The following is a 20,795-nucleotide window of genomic DNA, read 5'->3' on the forward strand; positions in this document are numbered from 1 at the left end:
AGGGAAGGGTGTAGGGAAGCTGACTGCAAAGAAATGCAAAACTTTGCTAAATTATTACAGGGGGGCAATTCTCAACAACCAGGGTTCAATCGATAAAATGAAGGGAGAAATATGGGCAGGTCTCCTCCACGGCATGTCTACTGATGACAGCCCCTTACACACCAGGTGCAATCCCTCCTGGTGTTGGTATAGGAAAGCAGAGGATAATGGGGAAACACCTGGTAGCCACAAAGAACATGCTGGAAACTTTTTAAAGCGAGAGGTGGGGGAGAAGCTTATTCCTGTGTACCACTGCATGTCAAGTGACAGCCTGCTCCAGAGAATGCAGCATGGAGGTACTCAAAATGCCAATGAGTGCCTCAACTCTGTGATATGGGCGCGGTGTCCAAAAACGGTCTTTGTGGGGAAAAGCAGGGTTGAGGCAGCTGCAAGTATGGCCATCTCCACCTTTAATGAAGGTGCCTCTGCCATGCTGGCTGTTATGGAGAAGTTGTGGCTCCAGAGCACAGCTGTTACTGTCAGCGCAATGAGACAAAGTGATTTGCTGAGAATTTCAAAAGCTGAGGCCATTACATCTGCTAGTTTGAAATATAGGCGCAAGAGTCTAAGCACAGCAAAAAAGGTGAAAAGACATCAGCAGGAGATGCAGGAGGGGCCTACTTATGGAGCAGGCATGGACTAGGGTGGCAGTTCTGCAGTGCGTGTGTTACTGTGGTCGTAGTGTGTGTGTGTTACTGTGGTTTTGTTCATCAGGTACATACTGTGTTACTCAGTTTTCAGTTGTATTGTGTTTTATATGTTCTATATTGTTGTTGTTGTAAGTATTAGATTAGATATTGTGTCTGAAAATAGTGTCTTCCAATAAAAAAAATATGGAATCTGACAATACATATCTTTAAAGGTTGTTTTCTCAAAATGAGTTTTTTCTCCTACTCTGAGCACAACATTTCCACTTCAGTAGCACGTAGACACACCAAACCTTCCAGTTATATTCCTATCCATATTCTGAAGGCTTTTACAGAAGGGTTTTTTCATTTATCATTCATAGCCTGAATTATATAACATTTTATACCTAAAAACATGGCGAAAATTGATATTTTAGGGCTGTTGACAGTATTTTCTGATTTATTTAGTGATAAAAAGAGATATAAAAAATCCCTTCTGTAAAAGCCTTCAATTCTAATATGACAACAAAATGAAACAAGAATTTTGAACCTGGCTTTATCCAATAAAAAAAATTCGTTTCCTGAAATGTGTTAAAATATGCGCATATTTAATGAGATTATGGCTAATTTGCATATTTAAACATGCTATTTCTGAAAACTTGTAATACAAAAAACAATTGCCTTATTGTAAGTAATTAACTGGAGAAATTTCTAGCTGATATCTTTAAGTTAAAAAAAATACCCTATTCACCTGTAGTGTCTCGCCTTAAGTATTTCTATTTTACCACGTCTAGCTGTGCTACCAGGCGGGCAAGCAGCATTGAAGTTAGCAGCATGCTTGGTCTCATAGTGGCGCCTCACATTAGCAACCTTGCAGACTGAAACAGTTATTTGACATATTAAACATAAAGGTCTAGGATTGGCGTGCGATGGTAAAAATAAATACAAAATCTTCAGTCCATTTGGGGTTGAAGTGTCGGTTTTCACCGTCAATTTTCCGCCGTTTCTCTCCGCTCATTTTGGATCAGTAACGAGAGTAACGAGATTGACACGATATCGCGATAATTACACGCTGATCAGTCCAATGCAAGATTGCCTTTTAAGAGCTATTGAAGGAGAAATAATTTGGACTCATTTAATTCGGATAACATGTGTGGTGTGATGGTCAATGTAATAACGTAACCAGATGATTGATTACAGCGCCCGGTATCATTTTACACACATTTGTATCATACAGATGCAGGACTTACACACGCCTGTTATCTGACCGAATGGTCCGCACGCACTCTCCAGCCGAAACTCTAATAAGCATTCATTCACAAACTAAATCAGGAGACCTTTAACGTTTTACGTCCGGTTCGCTCCTTTGTTCCTTGCTGTACACAGCTACAGTTTGGGCATTGGCCTGTCATCAGATTGTATTTGTTGTTGCTGCTGCAGCGGAAGTTTAGTACAATTATTTTTGATTAAATACTCCAAATCTCCACCCTCCATAATTGCACTTGCTTCAGTTGCTTGCTACTTTCTAACGGCGGTGAGAGTGGTGCAGTGACGCTATCTATCTTCTATAGATTAGATTTATGATTCGAAAATTATAAAAGTAGGGTAGACATGTGGATATTATCCGACTGAACAAAACGTGCATTTACCTAACAGGTTCGTTTTCCACTGACCTTTTTTCGAGCTATTTTCCAAAATCCTATGGAGAAATCCCATTGCTATTTTGTCGAGGGAAACCGAGCGCAGCTTACTTCCGCTTTTTGGGACGCGTCACTGCACCACTAAGTTGATGCGATTTGATTGGATTGTGAGGCAAGGGAAGCCAGCTGCCTCTGGCTTCCCTTGGCATGGCCCTGACCAATCACAGGTTGGCAGGGGCATGACGTGAGCCTCATCTGATTGGTCAATCCCTCCATTTTTTTTCACCAAGGGAAGCAAATTTCGGCTGGCCTCCTCTCGCAACAGAGAGTGCAATCTACTGGTTCACCATAACATCTAGAGGGGCGCTGTTTCACTCCTTGTAAAATACTCAATGAGAATGGGGGAGAGAAGGGCCGGCAGCAACACACAACAAAGAATTTCCGAAACTAAACGAAGTGTTTTTATTTATTTATTAAAATTATAACTACAATCCGAAAAAACAGGGGAAGCCTGGCTTCCCTTGGCCTCCAGGAGAAAACGCCACTGGTTCACAGTTTGTACGTACAAGTTGCAGTTTGGGCTATGGTTAAAACATGGTGCTCTTTTGAACATTTTTGTTGCTAGCTAAATGTTGTGCAACTTCAACCTTGTATGTTTGTTGATAAGGTGTGATACAAAGAAGTCTTGGGTCTATGGGTTTCCATGATTTTAAACTTGGTAAACCTGGATGATGCCTGTGGTTATATTCAGTGCTTGAATTGGGCCAGTACTCACCGGTACGCAGTACCGGCACTTCTGATTTTACCCCCGGACCCCCCTATAGGATTTGAGGCCCGGCTCCACTGTTCCCAAATAGATTTTCATTTTTTTTAAAATAGTAACCCATCTCCATATGTTTCTTTTTGGGTAGTAGATTTAAACTAGAGGGCTATCACTTTGTGCAGCAACGCTACTGACAAATAAATCCAGCAAAATGGCACAAAAAACTGGTAGTGGCCTCAGGGACGAGGAGTCATTTAACCAGCCAGTAGGAGTCAAGCTTTACTTTCTTTCATATCCATAAAGAAAAAGTAAATCTGTTTACAGTTGTTTCATTATGGATGTTGAGAGGTATCCATATATCTCTTCATTTTGCTCTCAAAGTGCACCAGATTGATGCATCTAACTTCAATATTTAAAAAAAAATGTTCCCGGGGGAGCATGCTCCCGGACCCCCCTAGACTAGAGGGTGTCAGGTCCACTCCCCACTTATAAAAATAGCACTTTACCACTGCACCCCCTTTAATCTCAGATGCACCCTGAGTCATTTTGTTTAAGTACAGTGAGCCTTTCTAAAATATACAGTAAAGAGACAAACCCACCAGCATTATAGGATATACTATGACTTTGTGCCAAATACTTGTTGCTGATTTAGAGTACTGGCACCTTTTTTATTCCAATTCAAGCACTGATTATAACCTACTCAACTCAGTTTCGTGGAATTTGTTGACATAACTTTATTAAGTAAGTCCAAGAAATTATTTTTTTGAGTGTAGGTACACACTAAAAGGAATTGAAACTTCAGAAAATGGAAACTGAAACTTCCTGTGATCCTTTGCTTTGTAGCAAATGATTAACTCTTACACTTTCAGAATTGGTACTAGATTAGATTCCAAGGACGTAGCAAAATGTTTGTCTGGATTTCTGAAAGGGATTCTTGGAAGTGATCAAAACCTTTCTTATTTGCTAAACTGCCATATTTTAGTGATGGTTAAATGATTAATCAAAAAGATTTATTTTTTTAGAATAGCTGAATATTCATTTAAAAAAAAAGGTACTAATACCATTCACATTTCAATATAAATGCATCATTTGTAATGCATGGAAAAATGTATAGGCATGTGTCTCTAGGACTTATCCTACCACTTTTTTGTTGCCATTTATTTAAACTTGCATTTATATAATTTTTAGATTTGTGTAGACATAGAAAATATAAACTGCCATTTGCCACATTGATAAGGACAGAGGAACCATCTTAAATACTGTGCAAACCAGCCAATTGGATGATCCACGTCATAAATGATGAACACCCCCTCTGCCTGTCAGTCACTTCAGCAGGAAGAGCACAACTCAGAGTTGGGCTGTTAAACCATTCATCCTCTACAATACACTTCATTTCAGAGAGCTTTAGAGCACCTTTTTTTTTTACTATGTTCCATCTGAATTTACTCTGACACAGAAACATCTATATTGATTCTGACACTTCTACATCCAACTCACAGATGTAACCTTGCTTTGATAAAATAAATTATTCATATAACCCTTTTAGAAGTTAAGTTATAGTAATTTGTTTTGGGCATAGCATTTTCGAGCCTGAAACCTGAAAAACAGGCTCAGGGCTTAAGAGGTTGGAATCAATACAGTTCGATTGTAAATTAGATAGATGCTTTTGAATCTTTAGAAATAATCTTGACGGACATGTTTTACTTTCAATGAACATGTGTAAAACTAAAACAATGATGAAGCCTGCTGAAGTCTCATGTAGCTCTCACTTCACTACACATCCTGTTGAAGCCCATAGTTCTGAGTAACAGCCTTGATGCTTGGTCAAAGGGTGGTGAGATGGCCCACCACAACGCATGACTCTCAGTGTAGCGGTTGCATATGGCTTTGCTTCTTGTTCTGAAATAGAAGTTCTTTACAAAGGGATGTGCGATCTGAAAGTTGGAGTCCTCGATTCTATTAAGTAGTTGACTTCTGACTTTCTATTTTGTATTTAGAACAACAAACATCACAGCTAGCGGGGAACGTTCTCACAACTTTGGCTAACATTACCTACAGGTTCTAATAATGTTTTAAAGAAACGTTTTAATCTGATGTTCAAAGAACCTTTTTTGGATGTTTATTATTTCAAATAATGTTCCTATAAGGTTTAAGGTTAACTAAGACATAATGTTTTAACTGCAACATTCAGAGGATGTTATGACAGAAAGTTTTTTATAAAACGTTCCTTTAATGTGATATGTTAACAAAGGTGGAACGTTTTGCCTGCAACATTCTAAGAATGTGTTTTGGACGTTGTTGGGGTAACGGGTAAAACATTAAAGATGTTCTTTATAAAACATTCCGTCAATGTTACACGATAACAAATGAAGAACATTCTCCAAGAAGCATTCTGAAAATGTTTTCAGGATGTTTTTTTTATAAAACGTTCCTGTGATGGCAAATATTAACACGGTCATGGTCAATGTCAGATTTATTTCTAGAGCGTTTTCAAAAACAAACTTGTTGCATTTGTTTGAAAAGGATGTTTTAAAAAAATCTGATGTCACCATATTTTTCTTTTGAAAAAAACAAACAGATATTGGATGTTTGCAGTGGCATGTTCCCTATACATTTTTGGTTCTCAAAAATTCTGAGAATGTTACCATTCATTGTTCTAGGAATGTTTTCAGCGGGACGTTTTATTTTGGTTCCCAGAATGTTCTTCTGAAAGGTAGGATAACGTTCTTTAAAAACATTCTTGAAATGTTTGGTCATAACTTTCTTAAGATGTTTTTGATAACCTTCTTAAGATGTTTTTGATAACATTGTTAGAACATTATGCCCTACTGTTCTTAAAACTTTTTCAGTGGGACGTTCTATTTTGGTTCCCAGAATGTTCTTCTGAAAGGTAGGATAACGTTCTCTAAAAACATTCTTAACATTTTTGGTGATAACTTTCTTAAGATGTATGAGCGCATTGAGACAATGACAATTTGTATAAAAACAAATTTGCATGCCAATATTCACTCACAAGGACTTATAATCACACTAAGGTATGTAGGCCCACAGTATTCATGATATCATATTTGTAAAATATCAGAAAATAATCACACTTTTTTCTAACTATAAAGGTTGTGTCTCGTATGTAGGTTCTGTAGAAGGATCGAGGGTCGAGTGTCTTTTACGACTCAGGTTTATTATACAGTAAGTCAAGACATTACATTGGCAGAAACATCACAACTTGCGGGCTTACTCTGAAGTAAAGCAGTCCTTCCCATGCCGTAAAGCATGTCGCAACACTGTCAGAACAGCCTTAACTCCGTATGCATTGTATGCATATGTGACATCTCCCCTTTTGTCCTAGTTATTTAATTTTAAATAACTGTAAAGAGTTTCGACAGATTAGTCACAGCATCATCCTGTAATAGTAAACAACAGTCAAACTGTGATAACAAATGTTCATTCAGTCGTACTGACCAACCAAAAGTGTCCTATGAATACAGGTTAACTTCACAGATTATGTTAATAAAGATGGGTAACCAATACCTTCAGTAGTGCTGTAACAAAATAAAATTCAAGATGCAAGTTTTCTTTTCGAAACATTGCAGCAGTAGTATCACTTCTATTTCGTATATGGCTTCGCCCTCTAAGGTTATCGCTATTGGGTAATCCCCCTGCGCCCCCGCGCAGCACTGAAACACTTGTAGTCCACGCCCACCCGCAAGGTGGGCCCCACCCTCGGGCCTCCTTATAAATAGGAAGGAGGCCTGGCAATCTGCTCCCTCTTTTCTTCAGCAAACCACGGCAGATACTGAAGCACAGAACCATTAATCATCATGAGCAACAACTGCGTCCGAGATTGTCCCTCATGTGGCTCAGGATCATGAACTATGACCAGCACGCAATGTGCGAATCCTGCCTGGGGCCAGAGCACGCGGACGCGTCTCTCAGCCAGCAGGTCGCTTGCTCACATTGTGCCCGTCTCCCATCAACCGACAGGAAGCGAAGAGCAGACGCTCTAGCTGCTGCGGCCGAGGAGGACGATTGGCCCGTCCAGGAGCACGTGGACGGCAGCATGTCCCTGGAGCCGAGTGCCGGGCAGGAGTCGGAGGACTCCTACCCCATCTCCCTCCATGGTTCACCGTGCGGTTCTCCCCTCCCTCCTCTCCCCCGGACGGGGGAGACAAGGGGCTGGTTTGGCGGCCGAGCACGCGGTCCCCTTCTCCGTCGCCACAGGACGGCGCCCTACGTTGAGCTCCCCAGTATGTGTATGTCGCCAGCCAGGCCGACCGGGTGCACCAGTGTGCCTTTCAGGCAGCGGCGAATATCATTGCGCTGCTCTCCAACTCGGTGGTGACACTGGTAGAGCGGTCCACCACCGAGGCAGAGGAAATCAGCAAGGCGGCCAGCACGGCGCTCACTCTGTGCGCGTCAGTCGCTGTCTCCCAGGCAAGGATATCCGCGTGGGTGACACAGATCCAGCGCCACCTCGGGCTGCAGCAGGCGTCTGTTACGGAGACGACCAGAAAAGTGCTACTGGACGCTCCAATCAGCCCATACGGGCTGTTCGGACCCCAGTTCCACGCCATGGTGGAGTCCATGAAGACGGCCGCGGAACAGGTGGACGGCATTCGCCAGCATGTCAGCTGGCTCCAGCCTGCTGAGCGCTCACAGCGGCACCAACGCCGCGGCATCCACGCCGGCCACAGGAGGCTGCAAGCGGAGAGACGCCCACAGCAACCGCCTCGGAGTCAGACTCGCCCTTCGTCGGCTGCAGGGGCTCCGTCCCATGTCTCCACTCCCCCGCCACCCCAGAGACAGGGTCTCCCGGTGGCGAGTCAAAGGGGAGTGAGGCTCCCCCGCTCCTGGTCTGCTCCGCGAGAGCCTCCGAGGAACCGGAGCCGGTAATTAAGCCGGCTGCCACTACTCTGTTTATTAAGTAGACAGCAGGGCTCCCCGCAGAAGCCTGGTTTTAACCTATCGGTTAATAACTTGCTGAGCTCGCGGCATTTCTCTCACCAAGATATGCCTCCTTCACACGGTCATAATAACCCAGGAGCACCGTTATAACGCCTCGTGTGGACAGCATGCACACAGCTCCACTCATCCCCTGAGCGTGTACACGCCTCATGATGACAGCCGGAGTGAAACGCAACGTGTGGAGGCTTCCTCGCAGCCCTTTCGCCTCACGGGCAGCGGCGGCGATGGCGTGGATCGTCACCATGACGACCATTACGGCACGTCACAGAGAAGCCTCTCCCCCCAGCAGTTCCATGGGATACAAGAAACACTCCTGTCATCCCAGGAACAGTGTCTTGCGCGGTTTTTACTCCGCTATTTTTCTAAATCTCGGAAAAGAACGGGGGAGTCTCCCCGTTGCTGTACAATCAATGTGTTGATTCGCACAGACAACAGGCCACGGCTATGGAAGCAGCCTACCTCAATCGCCAGGGAGGAGTACGATTTGCGCAGCTTCTGAACGCAGCCAGGCGGCTGCTGTTCTGGGCGCGCACACACGTTGCTCTCCATCAGAGCAAGGTATTCCCGGCGAATTGAACAGAGGGGCTCGCAGAGCGCAGCAGCCGTGTTATGCGAGGAATACGGAGACTCAGACCTGTGTCACGCGCACTGGCGCCTCAGTGGGATTTGGCTTTGGTGCTAGGCGCACTAAAGCAAAGCCCCATTACTTTTGGCTCTATCAGCGAAAAGGGTGAGTGATTTGTCTACTCTCTCTGTGGCTCCGTCATGCCTCCGGATCCAAGGAGATGGCAGTTCCGCTGTTTTACGCCCTAACCCGGCTTTTATGCCAAAGGTCATCACAAGCTCTTTAGAGTCATGAGTGATCACCTTGGATGGCTTCTTTCCCACTCCTCACAGGTCAGAGGAAGAAGCCGCGTCTCATCTCCTCTGTCCTGTGCGCGCGCTGTCCTGCTAGTGGCGCGCACGGCTGCCTTGCGCCATTCTCAGCGCCTGTTTGTGCATTATAGAGAGCGCTCGATCGGGCAGCCTCTGTCTGCACAACGGCTGTCACACCGGCTGTGTGAAGCTGTGTCACAGGCATATGTCTCCTCATGGGGTGGATCCCCCAGAGAACATCAATGCGCACTCCACCAGAGGAATGTCCTCCTCCGCGGCTTTGCACGGAGGAATGTCAATGGAAGACATTTGCACTGCTGCATCTTGGTCTTCCCCCTGTTCATTTATTAAATTGTATTTAAAGGATGTCTCCCATTCCTCTCTGACACACCCGGTACGGAGTGTCTTGTCAGAGTGAGTGACGTCAGGGATCCAGCTGTGTGCCTCTCTCCTGCCTCTCGGCACGCGGAGAGCGGCCCGGTTATCCTTCTTATAGGAGGGAGGTTCCTTTTTCCTCTGACACATTTTGTACGTAGTGTCTTGTCAGAATGAGTGACGTCAGGGAGCCAGCTGGGCGCTCTCTTACCTGTCTGACACGCAGAGAGCTGCTGTTCCCCCTCTTTGATCGCTGGGCAAGGTGGGACCTTCGTCTCCATTTTCTCACAGCGGCCGGTATGTATTGTTCCCAGCCTTCACCCCGTCTGGAAGATAGGCATGTTTTGCTATGTTCCAGGGACGGTGATGCGCCATTACGCATGGCACAACAGGCATGGGGTGTTATTGAGCAGGTGTGTCTGTGCTTCTACTGCCGGGCGGACCCAGTGGGGCGCAGTCCACATCATGCTTCGCCCTTAACCCAATAGCGATAGCCTTAGAGGGCGAAGCCATAGACGAAATAGAACTGAGGTTACCTACTGTAACCCCAGCTTCTATGAGTAAATGGCGCAGCCTTCTAAGCGACACTGGCTCTACGAATAGCTGAAGACAAGTTATTTTGTATGGGAGCAGATTGCCGGGCCTCCTTCCTATTTATACCGGAAGGAGGCCCGAGGGTGGGGCCCACCTTGCGGGTGGGCGTGGACTACAAGTGTTTCAGTGCTGCGCGGGGGCGCAGGGGGATTACCCAATAGCGATAGCCTTAGAGGGCTGCGCCATTTACTCATAGAAGCTGAGGTTACAGTAGGTAACCTCAGATTTGTACATAACATTCACAATAAATAGAACTCAAAATTCAGCAGACTCAGAGTCCACCTGTATTTCCCTATTCATTTTCTCCCCCCCAAAGGCCATTGGTGTTTTTTTTCTTATTCTCCCCCAGAGGTCCTTAACAAAACATGAGAATTCCGAACAAGGATGACCGGAAAAATACAGCCCTTTTGCATTGCTTTTTGATCCACAAGATGTGAAATATAGAAAACAGAACAAATATCTGCCTGCATTGTGCCAATGCAATAACAATTAAAGTATCCAAAAATAAAAGATAGGTTTTGTGGCACACAACAATGCCTGCAAAACAGATGTCGAGACTTAAAGAGCAACTTGCAGGTTAGAGACACCAGTGAATAAATGTGTAGGAAAATTATGAATACACTAGAATTTCCCAAAAATATACAGAAATATACACTACAGTGACATCTAGCGTCGTTTTAGTAAGACATTTTCACTTCCGCATAAAAGCCTGCGCACGTGACCTCCCGCGTGTGACGTAACATGGGGGAAACAAGGGGGAGAGCGGCCGGTCTAACGTATGAATAAACATGGATCACAATGCTAGTTTTGACACAGAAGAGATTGAAAATATATATTCGAATGCATAAGATTATAATTATGAGCCTGCTAGGCGTCCAAGAGACCAGGAGCAGCCAAGGATTAGAAAAAATAAAGGCCATCGGAGAGAAATGGAGCTTTGGTGTGTGGAGAACCAGTGGAGAACAGAGCAGCTGTCTTGGTGAGTGACCGGCGTTAGCATGTTAGCTAACGTCAGTCACATCACAACATTGTAAAGTTAGCAATCAATCATATATCAGGCTATAACTAAAGTAGTATTGATAAGATAGTAACGTTACTGGCAGGACTGTTGATACTGATCCATAAAAGAAACTAATGCGCAAGTATCAGCCGTATCTCGCTTTACCTAATGCAACTCCACACTACGGTGCTGACCGGAGGGGAGACGCGAGATACGGCTGATACTTGACGATCTGGCGGAGAAAGGTTGTGAAGCTCCGTTGATATGTCGTTGTAATTGGCTTGATGGAAAGCAGGTGTGTAGTCGGGGAGGGTGCACAGCTGATTGCAGCAGGTGAGTGGAGGTTGAGCCGGGAGCCAGGAGTGACAGCCACCACGCCCACACAAACAACACAGACAGGGAGAAACAAACAAACAAACAAACACAAAGGAGACGGCTGGAGCAGTACAGCCACCACAGCGTTACCTAATGCAACTCCACACTACGTCTTACGGTGCCGTGTACCGGAGGGGAGAGAGAGCAGCGAAGGGGGGGAGAGAGATGTAATACGGTTTCTTGATAAAGCTGTGGAGACGGAGTATGTGCTGCAGGGAGGTGGATGCACAACGCACACAGGAAGGAACGCTAGCTCCGGTCCTTTTCCCGTGAGGGAAACTCTGGACTTGATGACCTGACAGGCTTGTGTTTGTGCAACCTGCACAAACACAAGCTCACCATGATTACAAATGGTGAAATGCAATGTAAAATTACCGAAAAAATACCAGCTCACTAAATCACAACCGCTCAAACCAACTACAAACTACTACCGCGGATTGGGCAGAGAACGAGTTCGAGAAAGTTAACTCCCCCATGTGACGTAACATGACGCGTTTGACGTATGACGTTAAAAAAAAGCAGTATTTAGTAGCAGAGCTCAAAACGGCTCCTTTTCCGCTGAATTCCTGCCCTTATGGCTTGTAAAACATATCAAATCCTGCATTAACATTTTTAATTGTCATTTTCAGGCAAGGTTAAGCATAAATGTAGTAAAAAAAAAAAACCCTGCAAATTGCTCTTTAATACAACTTACCTTCAGAATGTTTTTCAGGATCAAAGCAATACTTGCAATCTTGGTAAAAACCAAACAATTGTAATCATAACTTCTCATAACTAAGATAACTGGTAGAAGACTAGTTCAGTCTGTTTATATGCACATCTGAGAGTTGTGTGTGTATAGGGAAAGTGTTTGTATGTGTAACTACTTGTTTAGAAGAACCACTCAGTCCACCAATTGAAACTTTAACAAGACATTTGGAATCAAGGCAATGTGACACCTGAGGAAACATTTGATCATAATACATTTTAGCCATTATTTTAAGATTATGTCTTAATTACTTTTGACACTAGTATAAAATATGTTCTAAATAAACAAGTATGCTTTGAACAAGGCACTTGCTTTGCAACTTTAAATTCCAGTCAATGGTCAGATAAGGGGTTAGCTACACATTCATGCTTTTACACAAGCCATTCAACTGGGTAAGTGGCATATCATTTTACAATTTACACAAAAAGTAAGAGGGAGCAAACATTACATTGTATTTTACAATTTCCATACAAGAACAATGAAGCATGACACTGTTCTTGTTTAAATCCTTAAACATCTTGGCAGCATTAAAAGGTCTTGAATTACATGAACAAATTACATTTCTGTCCAGTCAGGTTTGTATTGTGCAACTGGAGAATAATAGTCAATATGCAAGTTTGTTGTAGTTTGTGAACACAACACCAAGTTTGTGTAGTGAAAGATGGGTTCCCTTCTGGCCAGCTGAACTTCTATATAACTAGTAAAGGTCCTGGTGAAGTGCTTCTTTTAGGTCCCAAATATACAGTATCTATAGGACACTATTACTTGCAATTCTGCACAACTACTTCAAACATGAAAAACTCTTAACAGTTTTGATTGGTTTGGTTATTGTTGTTGGAGTCTAAGCGGTGCCCATAACCCACACATTGCTCTCAAGAACTGCATTGAATTCTGAACGGAAATCTGGGAAGTTCTCATAGCTGTCAGCTATGTGCAGAATATTCCCACATGTGTGCGCAATCGGTCTTCTTGTGAACTCTGTCATTTTCTCAAATTCCACGTAGATGTCATGATGAGATCAGATCCTGTGCAGAACAGTTGAAACTTCAGAAGTTTACTCTCATCTAGCTCTCTGACGAATCTTTTCAGATGGTTTTCTACCTCCTTTTGGTTTGTAGTCAAATCAACATCACATTTCAGTAGTTTGCAGACTTTTTTTGTGGAGGATTGCAGGTCAGACAACAATTTAGTCAGTGCCTCTGGACTGAGGTTGAGATGTTGATGGTTAATCTCCCTCCAGCAGTCAATAACGAACATCGGTTTTTGGACCATCTCTTTGTGGGCAATTTCTTCTATTATTTTAGGAAGATTCTCTGCGGTGACAGCCATAGCTGTCGAGAACCTCCAAGAGGTCATCAGTGTCAACTGCAGTGAAATCAGTCAGCGCTTACATCAAAACTTCACGTTTGTGGCTGCTCACAAGTTGCATAAAATATGCTTTGAGGTCACTGTACACATTATCAAACAGCACCTGTTCAAGGAAAGGCAGTGCAAGTTTGTTTGGGAAATATTCACAATCTTGGTAACCTTTCAAAAGGATTCTTCCAATTGCCTTCCATGTTTCAGCAGGAAAATCATGGTGAATGAAGGGCACTTTAACTGTTGTCCCAAGTATGCATCTCTCATAAAATGATTGCCAGAAGCAGCTGAGAACATCCCTCAGTACCCCAGAACGCGCCTCACATTAAATGATTTGTTTAAAATCTCTGCATCAGAAAAGGCAGTAATCATGTCAGGTAGGTTGTTTGCATGATGTACAGTGATTGTTAGTTTTTTCTCTGCCTCAAGTGGACTGACGGGGATAGGACAATTCTCAAATATGAGTGTGTCTTCTTCATCTTCCTCGATGCCGAAATGAGGACCAAAGGTGATTTCAGGATCACTAGAAATGTCTATGATTGCTGTGTCGTCCAAAACAATAATGACATCTGTGTAGTCGTCATCTTCACCCGAGAAAAGATTAAACTCAGATGTCTCTTCAACTGTGTCGCTGTCAGCGTTTGCAGAAGGTTTTGGCTTTGTGGCAATGTAAAATTGCAACATTGTCATTTGCACAGTTTTGTACATTGTGCTAATTGAAGGGTACATTTCAGCTGTAAGGCAGTTTGGTTTAAAATCCCACACCTCAAAGTCAAACTCTGATTCAGGTTGTTTAGGTGATATTCCATCAGGAAAAAATAGTGTCTTTCCTGTTTCAAGGATTTAATTCAAACCAACATTAGTTGATAGTTTAATTTTTCTAGTGCCACCTCCTTGTTTTGCCCTTACTTGTTTGGTTGTGCCTAGTGTCATTGTGAATCCAGTCTGTGTTTTTCTTGTTTCTGTACCTGATGCGTTTCCTTGAGAACTTTCCGATCTCAGTTTCATTTTTCCCCTCAGTCTTTCATAAAAGCCTTTTTTTAGACCCTCCAGAAAAACGCGATTCTGCGATCGCAGAATTTACCGCATAATCAGCAAAATGGCGCAGATTTTGAAAAGGCCGCATATTTATCAAAAGGCCGCATAATCCCCGCATTTTTCCACACAAAGTTGAGGGAAAAAAAAGTTAACTCGTCTTAACGTGACGTCATCAGCTCGCGCATCGCAGAATGTAAACAACACTGTAGAGAGCTCATTTACCAACGAACATTTCTACTAAAGACCGGGCAAAAAGTGGGGGGAAACTATTCTGCACCCCGTGCAACTGTGTGTTGGAGCCAGCGCCGTATAGACTGAGAGTTATGTCATCTCCGTTCACTCCAATGGACCACTTTTTTACAGCAATGGCGGATCGTGGAGCCTCTCAATCGTTCCCCGGAAGTTAGCGCCAAGGCTAGCAGAGCTGTAGAGTTGCAGCATAATAGACCGTTCGTGACGGACTTTTAAAGGTAAGAAGAAGCTTAAAGATTTATATTGCGGATATTATCAGTACATCTGATTCAAATTAACATGTGTATTAAAGGATGTCAGTGGATTATCCCTAAATTAGTAGATTTAGGGAATGTTTACAGATAACAGATTAAGCTAGGATACCATACCATAGTACCATACACTGACTATACCATAGTGGTTGAATACACAGTATTAGGAAACACTTTATACTTACTGGACATGTTATACTCATTATATACTGTATATAAAATATGACCAAGAATGTGAGACAACTTTATAGAAATTCATATCACATCTGTTACTGATGCCATTTGTCATACTTTGTTAAACTCACAAATAATAAAGTTCCATAACTTCAGTTGGGAACAAATACCACACCTTATCTCCCCAAGGCAATTTCCCATCCAATAGGTGTGCTATATAGGTGTGTATAACCCTTTCTCCTATCTGTTACTCCCTCTTTCAGCACAAGAACCAGAGGGGGATTCAATGGAGCCTGAATACCTGCACTGAGACCCTCACCCTGCACCCTGAGTCTCAACTCTGTGTTTTTCAAGCCTTTCCCTGTTTTTTTGTATTAAACAAAACATTAAGCTTTCCCAATGGTGTGGTTTTCGTTTTATGAAAAAGTGCAAATGCAGTGTTTGTATACAATAACCTAACCTCACATATTTGTTTGCTGTTGGTCATGAAATTGCTCCTGCTGACTTGAGCCAGCCATTTTTTCCTCCGCTCTGTGTCAGTGGGGAAGCCGTACATTCGTACTCCTTTCTCAGAGCGATTTGAGCATCCCCAGGCAGCACAGCAAACCATGGTGGCGACTAGGAGGCAGCACAGCAAACCAGGACAACACGGAGGAAAAGGCACAGACAAACTGCATGATATGCTATTCAATGTTTATTGAATTCCATGTATTTGCAATGGATGTTCCTAAAACAACACATTTAACATCATCATCATCATCATCATGCTGCTGCTGCTGCTGCTGCTGCTGCTAGTCCTTTGATAGTCACCTGTCGGTCTCCTGTCCTTTCTGAAAGCCATAAAGATGACATTAGTCATTTAGATAACTTGTGTCCTCAATTACCATGGGATTACTGAAACTACCATGAATTTAAGAAAATGGTAGAAATTAATCTAATCTGAATTTTGAAGCATTCCTTTAGATCCCCTCCCTCTAAATATATCAATAAACATTAGAAAGTGATGCTCCTGACTACTATACAAGTTTAAGAAGATAATATTGGTTTGAAAGAATTCAAAGCTATAAATAAACAGCAACAGGCTCTTTAACCAAGGCACTGTTAGCCTAACATGTAAACTAGTTGTTCACACTAATCCTAATATTATCACTTAATATTAGCAAATTCTATTTTATTTTTTAAAACATATTGATGTAAATACATACACATATCGATTTGTTGTATAAATATTGCAAATCAAAACCTTTATTCACTAATAATTACCAAAAGTCGAAGTTCTATCTCCTGTTATCAATGCATTCACATTGCCCGCCATGAACTTCCGGGGAACGATTCTCGTCTGCATGAACCACGTGACGATAACCGTTTTTGGACTTCCGCTGTCGTAACTCTTCTATCTATACGGCGCTGGTTGGAGCATAAGAGAAAATCGACAGGTGGCGACCCACTTTGATTCATTCAAACATTCGAAAATGCTTTCTGCTGCTGCGGACAAGAAAGCCATTCAACTCACGTTCACCGAGGGATCAACCTCCAAAACCCTTTCGAGGGCTACAAGAAACGAAGTGAGTAGCCTACAAGATTGAAGCTGGTCAGATAACGAACGAGTAAATGAAAACAGAATGAGGCGGAGAAGTGTGTGTGTGTGTGTGTGAGATTAAAATAGCCCAATTGCTTTTACAATAAATAAACATTGAATGTGTTTAATTGAATAGTAAAGGGGTTTAACGTTAGTGGTTGTGTGTGAGAGAGAATAAATAAGACAGCCCAATATATATATATTTTTATTCTTTCCCCCCGCATATTCAGCATATTTCGCAACTTTCCGCATATTTCGCAACTTCCCGCAATTTCACCGCATAAAATCACATAAAACCCCCGCATGTTTAATCGCATAATCAAGGATTTTAGCCCGCATAATCAAGGATTTTTGCCTGCGTTTTTCTGGCGGGTCTATTTTTTTCGCTTTGATGTGGGCTTTTTACTTCTACAATAATTAAAGATGGCAATTCGGTCTCCGTATATGAGGGGATGTATTTTTGAAGAGTGGCATCATCCATAAGACCAATGACGTTGCTGTCAATCTGTAAAGAAGAAAGAAAAGAAAACACAATCAAGTTTGTGCACATTGTATAACTATTGTCAACCCTTGTACATCGTTCTATATAGATAAATGTTATTTTGCCATTTCACAGACAAAATCGGTCCTGTTCATAATACAAAACATTCATTAATTTTCAGAATATTAACCCTTAAAAAGCCAGTTTTTGCCATGATGGTACTGTTATCACTTTGTTAAAAAAAATAGAAACTACTAGTTTCCCTGTTTACCCTAAAGCTTATAACCATAAGTATAACCCTTAAAAGTGCTTTTAACTTGTTATAGCCTATTGTTACTTTAGCTTAAGTAAAGCACAAATAGCCAACATGTCTCTTTAAATAGTCAAGCCAAAACATGTCTCAACTGCTATGGTCATGCAAAACCACACACTTGCATTTTAGGCACACAAGTGAACTTATCAAAGTCCTCACTCCCAGTTTCACATTCCCACACACCTCTACAGTGTGTGTGGCACACACACACACCTACACAGTGTGTGTGACACACACACACACACACCTACACAGTGTGTGTGACACACACACACACACACCTACACAGTGTGTGTGACACACACACACACCTACACAGTGTGTGTGACACACACACACACCTACACAGTGTGTGTGACACACACACACACCTACACAGTGTGTGTGACACACACACACCTACACAGTGTGTGTGACACACACACACCTACACAGTGTGTGACACACACACACACCTACACAGTGTGTGTGACACACACACACACCTACACAGTGTGTGTGACACACACACACCTACACAGTGTGTGTGGCACACACACACCTACACAGTGTGTGTGGCACACACACACACCTACACAGTGTGTGTGACACACACACACACACACCTACACAGTGTGTGTGACACACACACACACACACCTACACAGTGTGTGTGACACACACACACACCTACACAGTGTGTGTGACACACACACACACCTACACAGTGTGTGTGACACACACACACCTACACAGTGTGTGTGACACACACACACCTACACAGTGTGTGACACACACACACACACACACACCTACACACACACACACACCTACACACCTACACACACACACACACAGCGAGTTTCAAAATGAAACAAAGGCGAGCTTTATTTACAAAAGCTGAAAAAACATGAATCCATGAACAGGTACTGTAGCACGAGGAAGCATCCAAACAAAAGGTGACTGGGTAACATCCAAACAAAAGGTGACTGTGACAAGCATGAAGGGAGACATGTATGACAAACAATGAACCAACACCGAACACAGGAAGAGACCAGACTAAATACAGGGAGGGGTAATCACGAGACGAGAAACAGCTGGGCAGGGAAGGAGAAACACAAGAGCAACAGGTGAACACAATCAGACGAACCAGGGAAACTAACAATAGGAAGGAAGGCAAGACACAGGGAGAACAGAATTGCAAAAAATAAAACCATGGCTGAAGTCGAATAGTCCATTTAGCTTAGGAACCTTCCTAACGGAGTGAAATGACCCGGAAGTTCCTCAGTAGCAGCCATGATAAGTGCCGTTCGAATTCTCTAGAATGATAGGAAAGGACGTTTCAAACTTACTTTATAACCTCCTTTAGCTTAGGAACCACTGGACCTCCCTAACCGAAAGGAGAGGAGAAAATGCTGCCCCACAATGCCTTGCAGCCGCAGCATTTGCCATCACACAACAGTTGGCCGTTCACGGAAACAAACGATTATGACGGGGAAGTTATATCATGAAAGTTACGGTGCTTATTAAGAATTTTAAAAAGTATGTGGTAACTTGCCAAAGTGCTTTGTTTTGAACGTTCATCAGTATTATAATCAAAAAGAGAAATATGAACATTAGTTTTTACTGAAATTGTCAAACAAAATCAACATTTCACTGAGCTGTGTGGGGTTTGTTCCACTTTGATCACAAGGGCCAAAAGGGTGGGTGGAGGGGGTCTGGAGTATGCATTTGGGCTGACAGCCCAGGGGCACGGCAGAGGACCAGGAAGGGGTCTGGGGCGGACGGCCTGGGGGCAAGGCAGAGTTCATTGTGGGGGTCTCGGGCAGATGGCCCGTGGGCAAGGCAGAGTTCATAAAGGGGCAAAGGCCACAGCGGGCGAACTCAGGTGGCAGAGCATGAGGGCGAAGGCAGCGGCTGGAAGAGTCAGGGGGCCGGGCTCGAGGGCGAAGACCACGGCACTCAGGGGGCCGGGCTCCAGGGTGAAGACTGCGGCTCTCAGGGGGCCGGGCACAAGGACAAAGGCCGTGGTTGAGGAAATCAGTGGGCCGGGCACAAGGACGGGCAACAAAACGGCGAAGGGACAACTCCGGCAGGACCTGGTGTCGGCCGGAGAGGAACCGGAGCCGGTGGGACAGGCGTAGACGGGATCCTGGACATGACATGGGCTGGTGTCAATGGGACCCCGGATGGAGCAAGGGCTGGTGTCGGTTGGACCATTAACGCAACAGGGCAAGGAGCAGGCAGGACCCCCAGCGGGACAGGTGTCGGCAGGATCCCCCACGGAAAAGGACAAGGAGTTGGCAGGACCCCCGGTGAGACAGGTGACGGCGGGACCTCCAACGGAACAGGACATGGGGTTGGCAGGACTCTCAGCGGAACCCCCAACGACAAAGGACATGGAGTTGGCAGGACCCCCGACGAAACAGGTGTCGGCTGGACCTCCAACGGCACCGAACATAGGGCTGGCAGAACCAATCCCTGGCAGAAGAGTAGTCTTGCGGGACCCCCAACGGGACAAGACATGGAGTTGACAGGACCCCCAGCGGAACCTCCAACGGCACAGTACATAGGGTTGGCAGGACCCCCGGCAGATGAGTAGTCGGCGGGACCTCCAACGACACAGGACATAGGGTTGGCAGGACCCCCGGCAGAAAAGTAGTCGGCGGGACCCCCAACTGGACAGGACATAGGGTTTGCAGGACCCCCGGCAGAAGAGTAGTCGGCGGGACCCCCAACGGGACAGGACATGGAGTTGGCAGGACCCCCGGCAGAAGAGTAGTCGGCGGGACCCCCAACCGGACAGGACATGGAGTTGGCAGGAACCCCAGCGGAACCTCCAATGGCACAGGGACTTGAGTAGGGACTAGAGAAGGGACTTGAGAGGGAACTTGAGAAGGAACTCGAGTGGAGACTCGAGAGGGAACTTGAGAGGTGACTCGAGAGGGGACTCGAGAAGGGACTAGAGAGAGGACTTGAGAGGGGACTAGAGAGGGGACTCGAGAAGAGACTCGAGAGGGGACTTGAGACGGTCGGTACGCCGACAGAACACGGGGAGCTGGCGTCGGCCGGTACGCCGACAGGACACAAGGTGCTGGAGTCGGCCGGAGAGCCAACAAGAGACGAGGGGCTGGAGTCGGCCGGTACGCCGACAGGACACGGGGAGCTGGCGTCGGCCGGAGAGCCAGTACTGGAGCCGAAACTGGAGCCGGAACCATGGCTGCTGGGGCCGGAACTGGGGCCGGAACCATGGCTGCTGGGGCCAGAACTGATGCTGGAACCATGGCTGTGTGGGCCGGTTCTGGAGCCGGAACCATGTCTGTGTGGGCCAGTACTGGAGCAGGCACCATGGCTGCTGGGCACGGAACCGG

General features: G+C 44.5%; 1 protein-coding gene across 13 annotated transcripts in view; it reads left to right on the plus strand.

Moving 5' to 3' along the window:
* LOC307044351 (uncharacterized protein) overlaps positions 1–20,795 on the plus strand; it is a 54,965-nt gene that overhangs the window by 22,454 nt on the left and 11,716 nt on the right. Inside the window, exons 5-7 of one of the 13 annotated variants that reach the window (XM_079689499.1) lie at positions 5,918–5,958; positions 14,759–14,865; positions 15,336–15,467. The exons of 10 other annotated variants lie outside the window; for them this stretch is intronic. In XM_079689499.1, coding sequence (XP_079545625.1) covers positions 5,918–5,958; positions 14,759–14,825 — 108 coding nt within the window. In that variant the 3' untranslated portion in view covers positions 14,826–14,865; positions 15,336–15,467. Of the gene's footprint in view, positions 1–5,917; positions 5,959–14,758; positions 15,468–20,795 lie in introns of those variants that run through there. 2 more of the 13 variants (XM_079689498.1, XM_079689500.1) reach the window with 2 other exon arrangements.

The sequence above is a fragment of the Notothenia rossii genome (assembly GCF_949606895.1).
Source record: "Notothenia rossii genome assembly, chromosome: 6".
Lineage (NCBI taxonomy): Eukaryota > Metazoa > Chordata > Actinopteri > Perciformes > Nototheniidae > Notothenia > Notothenia rossii.